General features: G+C 39.7%; 1 protein-coding gene across 1 annotated transcript in view; it reads left to right on the top strand.

Moving 5' to 3' along the window:
* The first annotated feature begins 1,568 nt into the window (after window positions 1–1,568).
* Window positions 1,569–15,773, top strand: part of ZNF25 (zinc finger protein 25) — a 42,269-nt gene continuing 28,064 nt past the window's right edge. The window contains exon 1 of the mRNA XM_006876158.1: window positions 1,569–1,766. Within this exon, the coding sequence (XP_006876220.1) occupies window positions 1,569–1,766 (198 nt within the window). The remainder of the gene's footprint in view (window positions 1,767–15,773) is intronic.

Here is a 15,773-nt window from a genome sequence, read left to right as displayed (position 1 = left end):
CTGTTCCACAGGAGAAAAATGAGGCTTTCTTATCCTGTAAAGATTTACCGTCTCGGAAACCCTGTACAGGGTTGCTATGAGTCGGAACTGACTTCATGGCACATAACAACAACAACCACTTTCATGAGCATTGGTTGTAGATTCAAGTAAGAAATATGTCTTAAAAACTTAGGAGAGGTCAACTTCCATTTTTTCTCCCTTTATCATATCTTGCACTTCCTCATTTGTTTCAGTTTCTATTCGCTTTGGTTTCTCTATGCTGAAGAGCACGTTTCAGTCTCTTCTGACATCTTTTTGGTATTTTCTTTCCCATATTCTTAAAGACCTTTTGCTTTCTTTCTGTATGATGTTGTTAATGCCATCCTGTAATTCTCCTGGTCTTTGGTCATTAGTGTCTAATGTGCCAAATCTGTGCTTGAGATGGTCTTTAAATTCAGGTGGGATATATTCAAGGTCATATTTTGGCTCTTCATAGGTTTGTTTTAATTTTCTTCAGATTGTACCTGAACTTGCAAATGAGCAATTGATGGTCTGTTCCAACGTCTGCCCTTGACCTTGTTTTTTCTGGTGATATTAAACTTTTTCACGTTGTCCTTCCCACAGATGTCGTCAATTTGATAACTGTATTTTATCTGGTAAGGTCCATGTGTGCAGTCTCCTTTTACGTTGTTTAAAAAAAGCTATTTGCAATGTCATTGCAAAACTCTATCACGTGCTCTCCATCATAATTTCTGTCACCAAAAGCCGTATTTTCAAATTACTGATCCTTCTTTGCATCTATCCTTTGCATCCAGTGACCAGTAATTACTAACACATCTTGATTGCATGTTTGATCAGTTTCATAATGAAGAAATTGGTATAATTCTTCAATTCCATCATCACTGGCTTTAATGGCAGTTACATAAAATTGGAAAATAGTGATAATAACTAGTCTTCCTATCACAGACAGCATTATACTTCAAGATTGATCTTGAAATGTTCTTTTTGATAATGAATGTGACTCCATCCCTCTTCAATTTATTTTTGAAGAGGAATAGCAAATTTACCGAATAAACGGTTTCATTCTTTTCTACCTTGTAGAAAGGCTTTTCTGTATAGTAAGAGAATTTTTCATTATTTGTCCAACATTTCCCACCCAGAAAACCGGTGTGTGTATATATACATGTGTTAATATATTTATATTTCCATATACGGATTCTGCACATGTAAAACTTGATTTTATTATGAAAATTTCGTTTTGTAACTATTTTGAATAGATACTAATTTCTTTTGTTGGCAAGAGTGTTAAATTAGGTCATAGTTCTTGACTATTGACTATTTTTTGTTAAATGATAGTCACAGCATTTTATACCATGATAAAGTTTGTGTAAAAACTTCCGGCGTGTACCTTTAACATCAAACTTTTTTTTTTCCTTTAACTTCTGAAAAAGGACCAGGTTTCCAGGACCTTCCCCTCCCCTCACTGCCCCCCCTCCCTGCCCCAGCAGTAATCCAAGCCATTAAAAAACCTCAGCCACCCTCTCCCAACCCCAACGCGATTATCCTTATCCAAACACACAGCTCTGTCTATGCAAAGCATAATTCCGCAGTGGTCAGTGGAGCATTCTGCGCCTGTGCAGACCCAACTCCTTCCTGGCGTCGCCATTTTTCTCCCTCGCCCCAGGAGGACCCTGGAAGTTCCTGGTTTCTGCGATGCTTCAGAGGGCGGGGCCAGGACTCGGATCGGGCTAGCTGCCGAGGCGGAGCCCCAGGCCCGGCTCCTGCAGGTGTGTCGAAGGTCGCGCTCCGGCTGCCCTTGTGGCCTGGGGCAGGGAGAATTGGGGGTCTTTGCAACTGGGCGGAGTCAGAAACTCTAGAAATCCCCGCCTTCTCTCCCGGCGCGCGTGGAGGGACCACAGAAGAGAGCCAGGGAGGGCGCGCGAAGGTGTCGGGGCTGGGAGGCCGACTGTTTGGTGTATTTCCTCTGAAGTTGTGTTTTTAACCAGCTTGAGAGGAGGCCCGAGGGAGGTTGGACGCAGACGGTGGGGAGTAGAGCGGGCACGGGCTCGCACAGGGAGAGGACCCTTGTGATGAATCCGTAATTCGCCACGTAAGGGCGGATGTGTCTGCCGTGCAGGCTGGTTGGGACAGGGCCTTTTGAAGGCTGTGACCTGGGCTCAGATCCAGGGGCTGCCAGGAAATAGGATATTCTCAGCGCGACTCAGTTGTAAGATGAGGCTATTAATAACCTAGGTATGATTAGTAGTATGCCATTTTCTATTTGAAATAGGACAGTGGATGACAAGGACTAAATAAAGGAAAGCTGCTTTTATTGTTACAAGGCATGCTATTCTTTTAATTTTTTAATTATTTCATCATCAAACCTGATCGGTAGTACCATTGCCATTTTTAAAAGTAAGAATTAAAGGTTCAGAGAGAAATTGGTTTTACACAGTATGCTGGTTGGGACCCCTGGCGCGCGGTTTAGTGCCCAAACGCTGGGCTGCTGACCGGTTGACTATTTGAACCTATCAGCACCTAGGGATGGAGTGGGTGGAGAAAGACCCCCATAAAGATTAGCCAAAAAAAATTTTTTTTAAATGTATATATACAAAACTCACTTGCTGTTGGTGAATTCCAGCTCATAGCAATCCTGTAAAACAGTAGAACTGTCCCCAAACTGTAATGTAGGGGTTTCCAACCTCTTGCTTAGTAGCTGAGTGCTTTAACCACTGTGACACCAAGACTCGTTTCCAAACATTCACTGATGTCAAGTGGATTCTGACATCAGTGACCTATAGGGTCTCTCGATAGCACAGTGTGGCAGTTCTACTGTATCCTGTAGGGGTCACTATTAGTCAAAACTGACCCAACGGAGTAGGTGAATGAGTTGGGATTTAAATTCTCATTTGTTTTAGTCTATAGTTCATATTCCCACCCACACGGAAATCCAGTCTTATCTTGTATTTAGCACAAAAATTTGTGCAAAAACGTGTCCCTTAGCACCACTGAATACAATTGAATGTAATGGACCTAATATTAGCATGTAGCCATTCTTTTTCCAAATAGTCTTGGAGAATCCTTAGAATCCTGAACTCAGAAGGTTAAGTATGGTCTTCCTACATTTTCCAACCTGTCTATCTCCTCAGTGGACTGGCAAAGAGAACATGTAAATTGAAACGTAAAGTTGATAATGCAGTTTTACGTTTTGCTGGAAAAACTGGGAATCCAATCCAGGCCAGACAATAGTCTCTAGAGAGGGTAAAGGAAAAATCTTTAAAATGTTGAAGGCTGCAATTCATCTGATACTTAATATATTATGAAAGTGATATGATACCTGTTTGGTTGATATCTGTGCTCATTGATTAGGCATTTGGCAAGTGTGTGACGCCGTAGGCGCCGTAGGATAAGCACTTGACCTCAAGGTCGGTTTAAACTGCAAGGTTGTGGTTCAAACTCACTAGCCCCTCCTTGGAAGCCTTATACAAGGTCTCAAAGAGTCGTAACCAACCAACTTGACGGCACTTACTGGTAACAACATACTAGCTAGAAGGGGTTTCTGCTGCCTATGAAAAGAAGCTCAGGATTATGGTATCTAGTTGTCTTTGCTACGTCTGTATGTGTCAAGTGTCTGATTTGGGTCTATGGTGCCCATTTGTTATTTTACTAGAAATGTCAACAGACTAGATGAACCTTTCAGAGTTTATCAAGGCCCAATTAAATTTTACATTAAGCCTGTCCCAAAGAGGGCACTGTCTGGGATTTGTGACTAGGTGAATGCTTTTAGAATCAAAATGGTACTTGAATGGTTGTTCGATATTATCTAATTCTGCCTCATTTTGAGAGCTTCCAGAATATTTGTAATCTTTTGAGTTTATAACATTAATAGGAAAAATTGTTATGAGTAACTTAAATACTTTTCCACATCAATGCATACTCCTCTTCAACATTGTAATACTGGCATAGGAGTCCATCCTTTGGATATTATACATTTTGTTTAATCTGATGGTATTGGATTTTTAATTTTTGTCTGTTTTATTTTATTCAGTAAGTGGACACATATTTTTCAAAAACAACCAGTAGGAAATAGATGTTTCCTTATTCGATAAGAATGCCTTAAGGGCATTAAAATTATACTATGTCGTTATTGTTAAGTGCCATCGAGTCAATTCCTACCCATAGCGACCCTGAACAAGGTTTCTGAGGCTGTAAATCTTTACGGGAGCAGAAAGCTTCATCTTTCTCCTGCAGAGCAGCTGGTAGTTTTGAACTGTTGACCTTGCGGTTTGCAGCCCGATTCGTAACCACTATGCTACCAGAGTTCCTTTAAGATTATACTATAATCACCAGTGGTCCTTCTGTTCTGAAATTTTTTTTTTTTCATTTGATGCATCAGAAGGACATTTTCCCAACAGATCTCTACTAAAATGTATGAAAATTTCTCACAGGTGATTCCTATAACTGCGAGATAAGGTCTCTTCTGACGTGTGTCTTACGACTTTCCCTGCTCTGGCTTCATAGTTTGTTACCTTTTCCAAGAGTAGCAAAAAAATGAAGAAATTCCAGGTAAGTTGTTTATATAGCTCTTACTTTGTTTTATTGTGTGTGTATGCTTTTAATGAGTTTTATGAAGGATAGTACCTATATTAAACCAAAACCAGGAAACCAATCCACTTTCACAAAGCCGATTTCTGATTAATAGTAACCCTCTATAGGGTTTCCGAGACTAAATCATGATGGGAGCTGACTGCCTCATCTTTTACCCACAGAGTGGTTCCCAGGTTGGCACTGCCAGCTTTGCAGTTAGTAGCCCCACAAGGACTCTTTATATTCAACTAGAAAAATGGAAATAGTTAAAGAAAAATCACTGTCAGGGAAAATACTGCAAAGATCCACAGTGGTTCTCAAAATTAAAATCTGTAAATTGATGGAAATCTTGAAACCATTTCATTAGGTCTGTGAGATCAAAATGATTTTTGTAATATTAAATTGACATTAAGGAGCTCTGTTTGCACAACCGTTAAAACGCTCAGCTGCTAACCAAAGGTTGGTGATTCAGACCCATCCAGAAGGTCTGTGGGTAAAACCCTGGCAATCTGCTTTGCAAAAATTATAGCCTAGAAAACAGTACTATGTGACTAGGGTTGCTATGAATCGAAATCGACTCGGCAGCATATAGCAACATGATGGTAATTACCTTTTACACTGTTAACATTTGCACTGATGGTACAAAGCAGCGGTGACTAGATTGTTACCTGTTCTTCTGAATCCAGACAGTGACACCAAACTCTCCTTACAATGTATTTGTCTACAATGTATACTCACTAAAAAATGGTAAGTTTCATTTACAGCTAAGCTTGATGAGCAATAAAGATTATTAACTTTATCAAACTTCCCTTTAATGCATATCTCTTAAATACTTGGTTTTGATGAAATAGTACATTCACATAAAGCACTTCAGCTGTATTCTCGAGTATGATAAAGATTGTCTTGAAGAAAAGCACTTGTGTGATTGATTTGGAATCCATTTTTTATGTTTGAAAGAATAACTGGCAAACAAATTATGGTTCTATAAATGTGGTTATTTGATAAGCATTTCTTTACAAAATTAAGTAATCTGTTGTTTCTAGGAAAGCAACTGTCAGTATTTGTTACCAGTGTTAAAATTTGAGCTTTCAAGTGTTAGAATTTTGAAATTCTTATATTCTCTATTGTGTCTTTGACAACTTCCTCATAGTGAAAGACTTAGCTGCTGAGATTAGTGATAATATTAGCCAGTGTATTTTATATTAGCTAATAAAGTATCTATGTTATATTGCTAATATAATTTCTCAGAGGTAAACTCAAGTAGTTTAAGAGTACAAAGTGATACTGATTAGTGGGAAATAGGGAATCAGTTGGTGAGGGACTGTTACTCTTAAACGTAAACAGTCCCTGACTAAAGAAGAGTTACAGAAACTCGCATTTATCATTTTGCATCTTATCATCAGTTCTATGTACTACATACAGTGTTGTAGTATGTTATTTGCTAGTGTCATAATATATGTAATGTTTCCAAACCCCTCCCCCCAATCAAATAAGAATAGAATTTATAAAGATACTGAAAGGCAATAATGGAAGCAAAACAAAGTAAAAGAGGTATTCAACCTAGGTCAAAACCTGTTTACCATGGAGTCTTCCTTAGTAAATGTGGAGCTACCTTTATTTGAGAAAAGACCCAGGTTAAGTGAAAGCCAAGTGGAAATCTGGAGAAAGAACACGCTATCTAGCAGGAACAGCAAGTTCCTGAGGCATACTCCAGAAATGTTTTGGTTAAATGTTGTTGAGGTGGTTCTGATTCATAGTGATCCTGTATAGGGTTTTGTAGGAGCAGCTGGTGGGTTTGAATTGCTGACCTTGTGGTTTGCAGTCCAGTGCTGATCCTACAGTGCCACACCAGGAATCTAGACATTAAGACACAAAACAGCATCACCAGACATCAACCCAGAAAAAAAACAACTCTTGTAGTTTGGACGTAGAGATCAGTTCCTGGAGAGAAGGACGTTATGTTTGGGAAAGTGGCGGGTAAGAGAAAAAGAGGATAACTCCCAACAAGTTGGATTGACATGATGCCAGCAACAGTAGACTCAAACAATTGTGAGGATGGCTCACGACCGGGCAGTGTTTCATTCTTTGTGTCTGAAATGACTTGATGGCATCTACAACAATAACAACATACTTCTGTTTTGATCGTGAAAATGCTTCTAGCCTTCATGTGAATTTCTAATAAAATATTCATTCTGGGAATTACACTTGTTTTATCTAGCGCTGCTATAACAGAAGTACTGCCGGTGGATCACTTTAACAAATAGAAATTTATTCTCTCGCAGTTTAGGAGGCTAGGCCTGATTCAGAGCACCAGCTCTGGAGAAAGGTCCTTGAGTCCTTTCAGCATCTGTCGGCCCAGCATTCCTCGAAGATTCCTTACATGATTGGCATCAATTATCCTCTGATCTAGATGCTTCCCAGTGCATGGACCCCAGGTACAAAGGATGTAATACACTCCCTTCTCTTCTTTCCTGCTGGTGGTGGGTCCCACTTTCTCTGCTCACTTCTCTCTTCTTTTATATCTCAAAAGACATTAAATCAAGATACAACCTAATCCTATAGATTGCCTCTGTTTCTTTATTTTGTTATTAGTATGTTTTATGTATTCTGGAGCTGTCGTTGATTGCATAAATAATGATTATGGTTATGTCCTGTTGACGAATTGTCTCTTTAGTCATTATATAATGCCCTTCTTTTTTTAAATAGAATTTTACTTAAAGTCTATTTTAATGGAGATTATTATTGCCACTCCTGCTCTCTTTTTGTTACTGTTTATTTAGTATATTTTTTCCATACTTTGATTTTTAATCTATTTATGTCTAATGTATTCCTAATGTAATGTGACATGCTGTGTGGTTGTTTGATTTTAACTTCATTCTGTGACTCTGTGTCTGTTGACTGGGTCATTTAAACCTTTTACACTCAGTGTGATTATCGATAGACCTGAATTTCCTGTTGCCATATGTTATGCTTGTGTATGTGATAACAGTTTCACTTATTTTTCTGTCTTGAGTTCTTTTTTAAATGGCTTTTCTTCTATTCATTGTTACTGATTTTGTGTTTCCTGAGTCTTTTTGGTTTTCTTAATTTTGGTGAGTAGATTTGTTACTTTTCTGGTTACTCTGAAATTTTCCTTCCTAAGTTTAACACATTCTGTTAAATCTTATTATCACCTTTACTTCCTCTTCATAAGAAAGCGCTATAATTTCACTATTTATGTCCCCTTTTTGTTTTGAAGTTGTCGTTGCTTTTAGGTTGACAATTCTGGTTCCCAATTTTCAGTTTTTCAGCTTATTTTACTTTCGAGAATTCTCTTTCTGGGTTGATATCTGAATGATGCTGTCTTGTGTCTTGATCTCAAATTGTTGCCTGATGTCATTGGTTCTCTGTCCAAATGACTCCCTTTAATATACCTTAGAATATTAGTCTGTTGTTGTGATTGTTAAATGTTGTCAAGTAGGTCCCGATTCATAATGACCCTGTATAGAGTTTCTAAGGAGCAACTGTGGGTTTGAACCGCTGACCTTGGAGGTAGCAGTTCAGTGCTTATCCTACAGCACCATACCAGAACTCCCAAAGGAAAGTTGTTGTGTACTGTCAAGTCAGTTCCAACTCATAGCGACTTTTTATAGAGTTTCCAAGTAGCAGCTGTTGGGTTTGAACTGCCATCCTTGCAGTTAGCAATTCAGTGTTTATCCTACAGCGCCATACAGGAACTCCAATATTGGTATGTTGTTGTGTGCCGTGGAGTCGGTTCCGACTCATAGCGACCCTGTACAGGGTTTCCGAGGCTGTAAATCTCCACAGGAGCAGAAAGCCTCATCTTTCTCCCGCAGAACAGCTGGTAGTTTCAAACTGCTGACCTTGAGGTTTGCAGCCCAATTCGTAACCACTACGCTACCAGAGCTATTTAAAAATTCCCTTTAGAGATGCTAAAGCAATTGGAAGAAGTGAGGATGTATAAGAGCTGAACAGAAAGTTTCAAAGGTCAGCTCGAGAAGACAAAGTCAAATATTATAACAAAATGTGCAAAAACCTGTTGTTAAAAAGCCAAAAGGGAAGAACATGCTTATAGGATTTCTCAAGCTGAGGGAACTGAAGGATTCTATGGGCAAAATACTAAGTGATGAAGAAAGCATCAAAAGAAGATGGAAGGAATAAACAGAGTCACTGTACCAAAAAGAAATGGTCAGTGTTCAACCATTTCCAGAGGTAGTATATGATCAAGAGCCAGTGATACTGAAGAAGTTCAAGGTGCATTGAAGTCTTTGGCAAAGAACAAGGCACCAGGAATTGATGGAACACATTCAACAATGTGATGCAGCACTCGAGGCACTCACTCATCTATGCCAAGAAATTTGGAAGACAATTACCTGGCCAACTGACTGGAAGAGGTCTGTATTTGTGCACATTCCAAAGCGAGGTGACCCAGCTTAGTGTGGAAATCATCAGACAATATCACTGACATCCCATGCAAGTAAAGTTTTACTAAAGGTAATACAGAAATGGCTGCAACCATTCATTGACAGAGAACTTCCAGAGGTTCAAGTCGGTTTCAGGAGGAGGTGGAACATGGGATATCATTGCTGACATCAGTTGGCTCTTACTTGAAAGCAGAGAACACCAGAAAGATGTTTACTTGTGCTTTATTGACTACGCAAAGGCTTTCGATTGTGTGGATCATTATAAACTATGAACAACATTGCGAAGTATGATTATTCTGGAACACTTACTTTTGCCCTTGAGGAACCTGTACATATACCAAGAGGCAGTTGTTCAAACAAAGCAGGGAACACTGAATGGTTTAAAATTAGAAAAGGTGTGCACCAGGTTTGTATTCTTTCACCATACTTATTCAATCTGTATGATGAGCACATAATCTGAGAAGCTGGATTATATGAAGAAAAACATGGCATCAGGATTAGAGGAAGGCTCATTAATAACCTGCCATATGCAGATAATACAAAGTTGCTTGCTGAAAGCCAAGAATACTTAAAATACTTATTGATGAAGATCAAAGACCACAGCCTTCCGTATGAATTGCACCTCAGTGTAAAGAAAACAAAAATACTCACCACTGTACCAATAAATAACATCCATGGAAATGGAGAAAAGACTGAAGTTGACAATGACTTCATTTTGCTTGATCAACCATCAACACTCAGGGAAGCAGCAGTCAAAAAATCAAATGACGTATTGCATTGGGCAAATCTGCTGCACAAGACCTCTTTAAAGTGGTGAAGAGCAAAGATGTCAGTTTGAGGACTAAGGTGCGCCTGACACAAGCCACGGTATTTCAATAACCTCATGTGTATGTGAAAGTTGGATAGTGAATAAGGAAGACAGTAGAAGAATTGATGCATTTGAGTTGTGGTGTTGGAGGAGAATGTTGAAATACCATGGACTGCCAAAAGAACAAATAGATCTGTGTTGGAAGAAGTACAGCCAGAGTGCTTTTTGGACGCCAGGATGGCCAGACTTTGTCTTTCATACTTCAGACATATTGTTGGGAGGTACCAGTCCCTGGAGAAGGATATCAACGTTTGATGAGGTGGAGGGTCAGAGAAAAAGAGGAAGACCCCCAACAAGATTGGAAAAGTGGTAGCCTCAGTGGGTTCAAACATAGCAACAATTGTGAGGTTGGCCCAGGAATGGGCAGTGTTTCATTCTGTTGCCCTTAGGGTCTCTATGAGTTGATACTGACTCGATGGCACCTAACAACTGCAATAACATTTCAAAATTCCCTTAAGTTCTGTTTATTTGGATATGTGCTGGTTTCACTATCATATTTGGAAGACAGTTTTGTTAGATATGTGATTTTTGGGTGGCAGTTAATTTCAGGTTTCCCACTGCGTTCTTGTTTGCATGCTTTCTACCAAGATATTAGTACTTGGTCTTGTTGATGCCCCATTGAAAAGCAAACTTTTTGATGAATCTCTCTCATAGTTCTTTCTTTGTTTTTGGTTTTGGAAAGTTAGATTATTATATTTCTTGGTGACTTTTAGTAGTCTTGATGGAGCAGTGGTTAAGCACTCAGCTACTAACCAAAAGTTCTGTTGTTCTAATCCATCTTCTCCACGGGACAAAGAGCTGCCAGTCTGCTTCCTTGAAGATTAAATGCTTAGGAGTTTTATGGGACAGTTCTACTCTGTCCTATTGATCACTATGAGTCAGAGTTGACTTGATCAAGATCTTTACTTTGTGTGTGTGACTGTCTTCTGGGATCTATCCTTTAAGAGATTTGTTTCTTGGATGGGAACCTCATTTTTTATGAAATTTGGGAAGTGTTCTGTCAGTAAATCTTGAAAAATCTGTTGTTGTTTTTCCTGTTTCCTCTTTTGGATTTTCAATTATCTGTAAATTCATCCTCTTAATAGTGTCCTACATAGCTTTCTTCATTTTTCTTTATTCTTTTATCCAATCGTTCATCAAACAGATCAGTGTCAAGTCATCTGTCCTTTATTTCATTGATTCTCTTGTCCATTGATTCAATTCTATACATATGTCCCCCCATTGAGTCATCTATTTCTGATGCTTTATTGTTAATCTTCTGGATTTCAGTTGTTTTGGTATGGTTTCTAATTGTTTGCTTATTTTTTCAATTTGTTTTTGCATTCTTTTTCCTGAGTTCTTCTACGGGTTTTGTCTGTATTTTCCTTGATCTCTGTGATTAGTTATTGTCCACTATTTCCAAGGCATTAAGATGAGTGTGGTGGTATTACCCTAATATTGGGTCCCTCCAAAGCTCTGGTAGAGCTGTAAAGTCTTTCTCATTGTTGTTAGCAGTGTGTCCTCTAGAGGTCAGGGAAGGATGTCTTTGTAGCAGCTGTGAGGGAGTTCTTCCTAAATGGATGGGTAGATCATCTGTGCATACCAAAATTGTCATTCAGAGATTATGATGAAATCAAGGGTTTTCTGTACGTGTACAGTTGGCCTGCTGGAACTGCCTGTGTAGTGTGTGCTGTTGCCACCAAATGGACATTTGATAGAGGCGCTAGGGTCTTCTTCTAATAGTTAGAGATACATATGACATCTGTCAGGCTGTGAGGTGATATGCCTGGCAGGCCAGTTACTGGCTGTGGGTGAAGACTGCAGTCTTGCCATTCACTGGGTAATGGGCATTGTGGATGCACTTTGGTCTTTCTTAGGTGGGAGTGTATGGATCACTGGTCTCTGAATAGGCAGCACAGGAGCTTGTACTGTGGTTGCCAAGATGGGAGGGTGGGAGCTTGTGCCACAGGCTGCTGGGCAGGAGGCAGAGCAATGTGTACCACCGGTTCAGGGAGTTGGGGTGGGGTGAGAGCAGGTGAGATGGGCCTTGCTTGCTGTTGTTGACTGGAACTGTTACTCTAGTGGTAACATGCCACTTGGGTGCTGCCAGTTTCCAGTCTAGTGGTGCAGGAGCATGTGTGTCTGATGGTCAGGAACAGTGTGCACTACCAGTTGGTGGCATGGTGGAAGCTGGGCTGTGTGATCAGCAAGGGCGCATGTTGCTGGCTGCCTGGGAAGTGGTGCTGCTGTAGGTGGGACTGTATGGTGCTCATTGCTGGGGTAGTATGTGCCTGATGTTTAATTCATGGGAGAGTGTATCTCCCATCACTGCAAGAGTACAAGGGTAGTGGGTGAGGACATGTCGTCATTTGCTGGGGCAGCAGGACTGGGGTGTGCAATGTGTGATCGGTTAGAGCATGTGCCACTGGCCACTGGGTATCGGCAGGCACAAGTGCACTCCAATTGCCAAGGCTCTTGCCTTTTATCATCTTGGAAAATTCTTCACTCTTTTCATATATTTATTTTGCTCCATTCTTTCTTTTTACCTTCTAAGACTCCAATATGTTAGACTGTGTAGATAATTGCCCAAAATGTCTCAGACTAGTGTTTTTTGTGTGTTTTACTTTGGATAATTTCTATTGTACTTTTCTAATTCATGGCTCCTGTTTTCTCTGATCATTCAGTTTGTAAGCTCATACAACATGATAGGCTTGGTGTGGCGCTGTGGGTTAATGCGCCAGATTGCAATGCCATTTGAACTGCAAGGTTGGTGGTTCAAGCTCACCAGCTGCTCCTCAGAAATCCTATCCAGGGTCGCTATGGGTTGGAACCGACTCAATGGCACTTAACAACAAGAGCAAAATATGATAATTATATCTTTCAATTATAAAAATTTCTGTTTCTTCTTTATAAAAATTTATTTCTCTGTAAGATTTCACATTTGTTCATCCATATTGTCTACTTTTTTTTTCTCCACTAGATTATTTAACATTTTTGTTACTTAAAACTCCTCGTCTGCTAATTCCAACACATGGCCTATCCATGGCTCTGATTTGGTAGACCTCTGTCTTCAGTATAGATCAAAGTTTTTTATTCTTTTCATGTCACATTTTTTATTACTATGTCCCGGACATTGTGTGTAAAAGAACAGTAGAGATTGAGGAATGTGTTCAGAAGGGCACATCCCTTTCTTGTTTGTTCATTAGAGAAGAGTGCTGAGTTAGTCTGCTTTGTGACTGAGTTGACTCTGGGAATTTATTAGATTCAGTTTAACACTGGATTTGAAGGATGTGAAGGTAAAATCAGAGTTTTCCTTTCATCAGGACTTGGGATTTGAGCACCAGCAAGGCTCAAGTGATCTGCTTTATAGCCTAGCTACTTGCTTTCTTTGCGTGGCTGGGGAGTTCCTGCCCTGCAGAACTTTCTACTCCTGTAGAAATCGTTCCCCACCCTGGTGCCCTCCTCTGAGCCTTAAGATGCCTTTTGGCACATACTCAGTAAAAATCCTGTAGGAGAAAACTGCTGGCGATTTGTATTTCAGTATGTGCAATTCTATTATGGTGTTATCGGACCCAAAACTACTTCCCAACTAAAATAAACTGACCACTTAGACATTTGATGAGGGTTCCAGGGGACTGTCCTGCGATACTAGCCTTCTGTTTGAGAAAGCCCAGACTATAATACCCCTACTCAAACCCAAGCAATATAGAAAGGACAGTGGTGACTTACTTGTGACAGGGGTTCTTAGGAATTCTTATTACACAGTAGCGTAGTGGTTACGAATTGGGCTGTGAACCTCAGGGAGAGTAGTTCGAAACTACCAGCTGTTCTGCAGGAGAAAGATGAGGCTTTCTGCTCCCATAAAGATTTGCAGCCTCAGAAACCCTGTGCAGAGTCACTATGAGTCAGAACCGACTCCACGGCACACAACAACAACAACAAGACCCATAGGCAAGGAGTGCTTCAACCATAATAGGTTGAAACAGATTGATTGCAGAAGAAGATATAAGAATTTAGCCATCTATTATCAAGCCAGGCTTTACGATTTGCAAAAATATAAAAGAAAACCCCTTACATATGTGAATTTTTTAAAAGCCAGCAGCATTTAAGTAACCTGTTTAAAGAGATTTGGATGGAAATGGATATTCTTTGATCCTACAACTAAACTTGACAAGTAGTAGTTAAAACTATTGGAATATGGAAAAAGAATGTGGAGCAAGAACCATAACAGTGAAGCACTGCTGCATTGAAATCTATTCGTGTCTTTTTACATTGAAATTCATTAGTGTGTTTTGAACTTTAAATATATTATTTTGCCATAAAATTTTTTATTTTCTGATTATTAGTTAGAGTCCTGGTGTGGCACTGCAGGATAAGTACTCGATCATAAAGTTGGTTTGAGCCACAAGGTTGGAGGTTCAAACTTAGCAGCCGCTCCTCAGAAATCCTATACAGGGTCGCTCTCAGTCAGAACCAACTTGATGGCACTTAACAACAACAAATATGCAGAAATACAGTTGATTAGGTGCATTAATTTTGTGAATGTTAAAAGTTGGACTGGCTCTTATACTTTCTCGGATTTCTTCTTCCCCATCTTGCCACTAGTAATGAAAGTACTGTGGGTTTTTTGTTTCCTCCTCTGAAGTAATCATCCCTTATAAATTTTATTCCCTTATCTTTGAATTCTCAGTTACTTGAAGAAGTTTAGAAAAGCTCTGGTATTTTTACTTTAGAGGCTTGTTCTCACTGTAAAAGGTAAAGGATGGGATCAGCTAGGAACACGGTGGCTCCAGAGGATAAGCACTGGACTGTGAATCACAAGGACAGTGGTTTGAGCCCACTAGCCACTCCACAGAAGAAAGATAAGGTTTTTCTGCTCCAGCAAAAGATTTAAAGCCTCTGAACACTACAGAGGATTGCTATCAGTCGAAACCAGCCCCACAACACTTAACAACAGCAAAAGGATCAACTACTTTTGTGATTCTCTACATTGTACTCAAAAGTAGTTTTATATCCCTATTCTATAGTATTGGCCATTTTGAATCTGATAACCACATGGTTTACTATGCAGGGAATGACAAGTTGAAGAGGAATGGTATTACATTCATCGTCAAAAAGAACACATGCAGTATAACACTGTCATGTGCCTACAGGAAAGGCCAGTTAATACCACTATTATTCAAATTTACGCACCAACCACTAAAGCCAGTGAGGATGAAATAGAAGAATTCTCCCAACTTCTTCAATCTGAAATTGATCAAACATGCAATCAAGATGTACTGATCATTACTGGTGATTGGAATACAAAGGTTGGGAGCAAAGAGGAAGCATCAGTAGTTAGAAAATATGGCCTTGGTGATAGAAATGATGCTGGAGATTGCATGATAGGATTCTGCAAAACCAATTATTTGTTCATTTCAAATACCTTAGTTAGACACCAGAAGATGTAATTATACACATAGACCTCACCAGCTGTAATACAAAGAAATAAAATTGACTATATCTGTGGAAAGAGAAGGTGAAAAAGCTCCATATCATCAGCAATCAGTTGCTCATATGCAAATGAAAACTGAAGCTGAAGAAAATGAAAACAAGTCCACGAGAGCCAAAATAGGACCTTGAATATATCCCACCTGAATTTAGAGATTATCTGAAGAACAGATTTGATACATTAAACACTAAAGACCGAAGACCAGAAGAGTTATAGGATGACATCAAGAACATCATACAGGAAGAATGCAGAAAGTCATTAAGAAGACAAGACAAGAGCCTGAGGGAGCCAGCATTCACCGAAGACCCACATGAAAGAGGGATGTCATCTGCATTTCCATTGAGGTCCCCCTGGCAAGAGCACCAACGAGCCAGCCACAGCAGAGAAGACTTTAAGAACTGTTTAACCCTTAGGGAACTGGATAAACCACAGAGACATTCTGCTG

The sequence above is a fragment of the Chrysochloris asiatica genome, unplaced genomic scaffold, assembly GCF_000296735.1.
Source record: "Chrysochloris asiatica unplaced genomic scaffold, ChrAsi1.0 scaffold00357, whole genome shotgun sequence".
Lineage (NCBI taxonomy): Eukaryota > Metazoa > Chordata > Mammalia > Afrosoricida > Chrysochloridae > Chrysochloris > Chrysochloris asiatica.
This window is presented reverse-complemented; position numbering and strand designations above follow the sequence as displayed.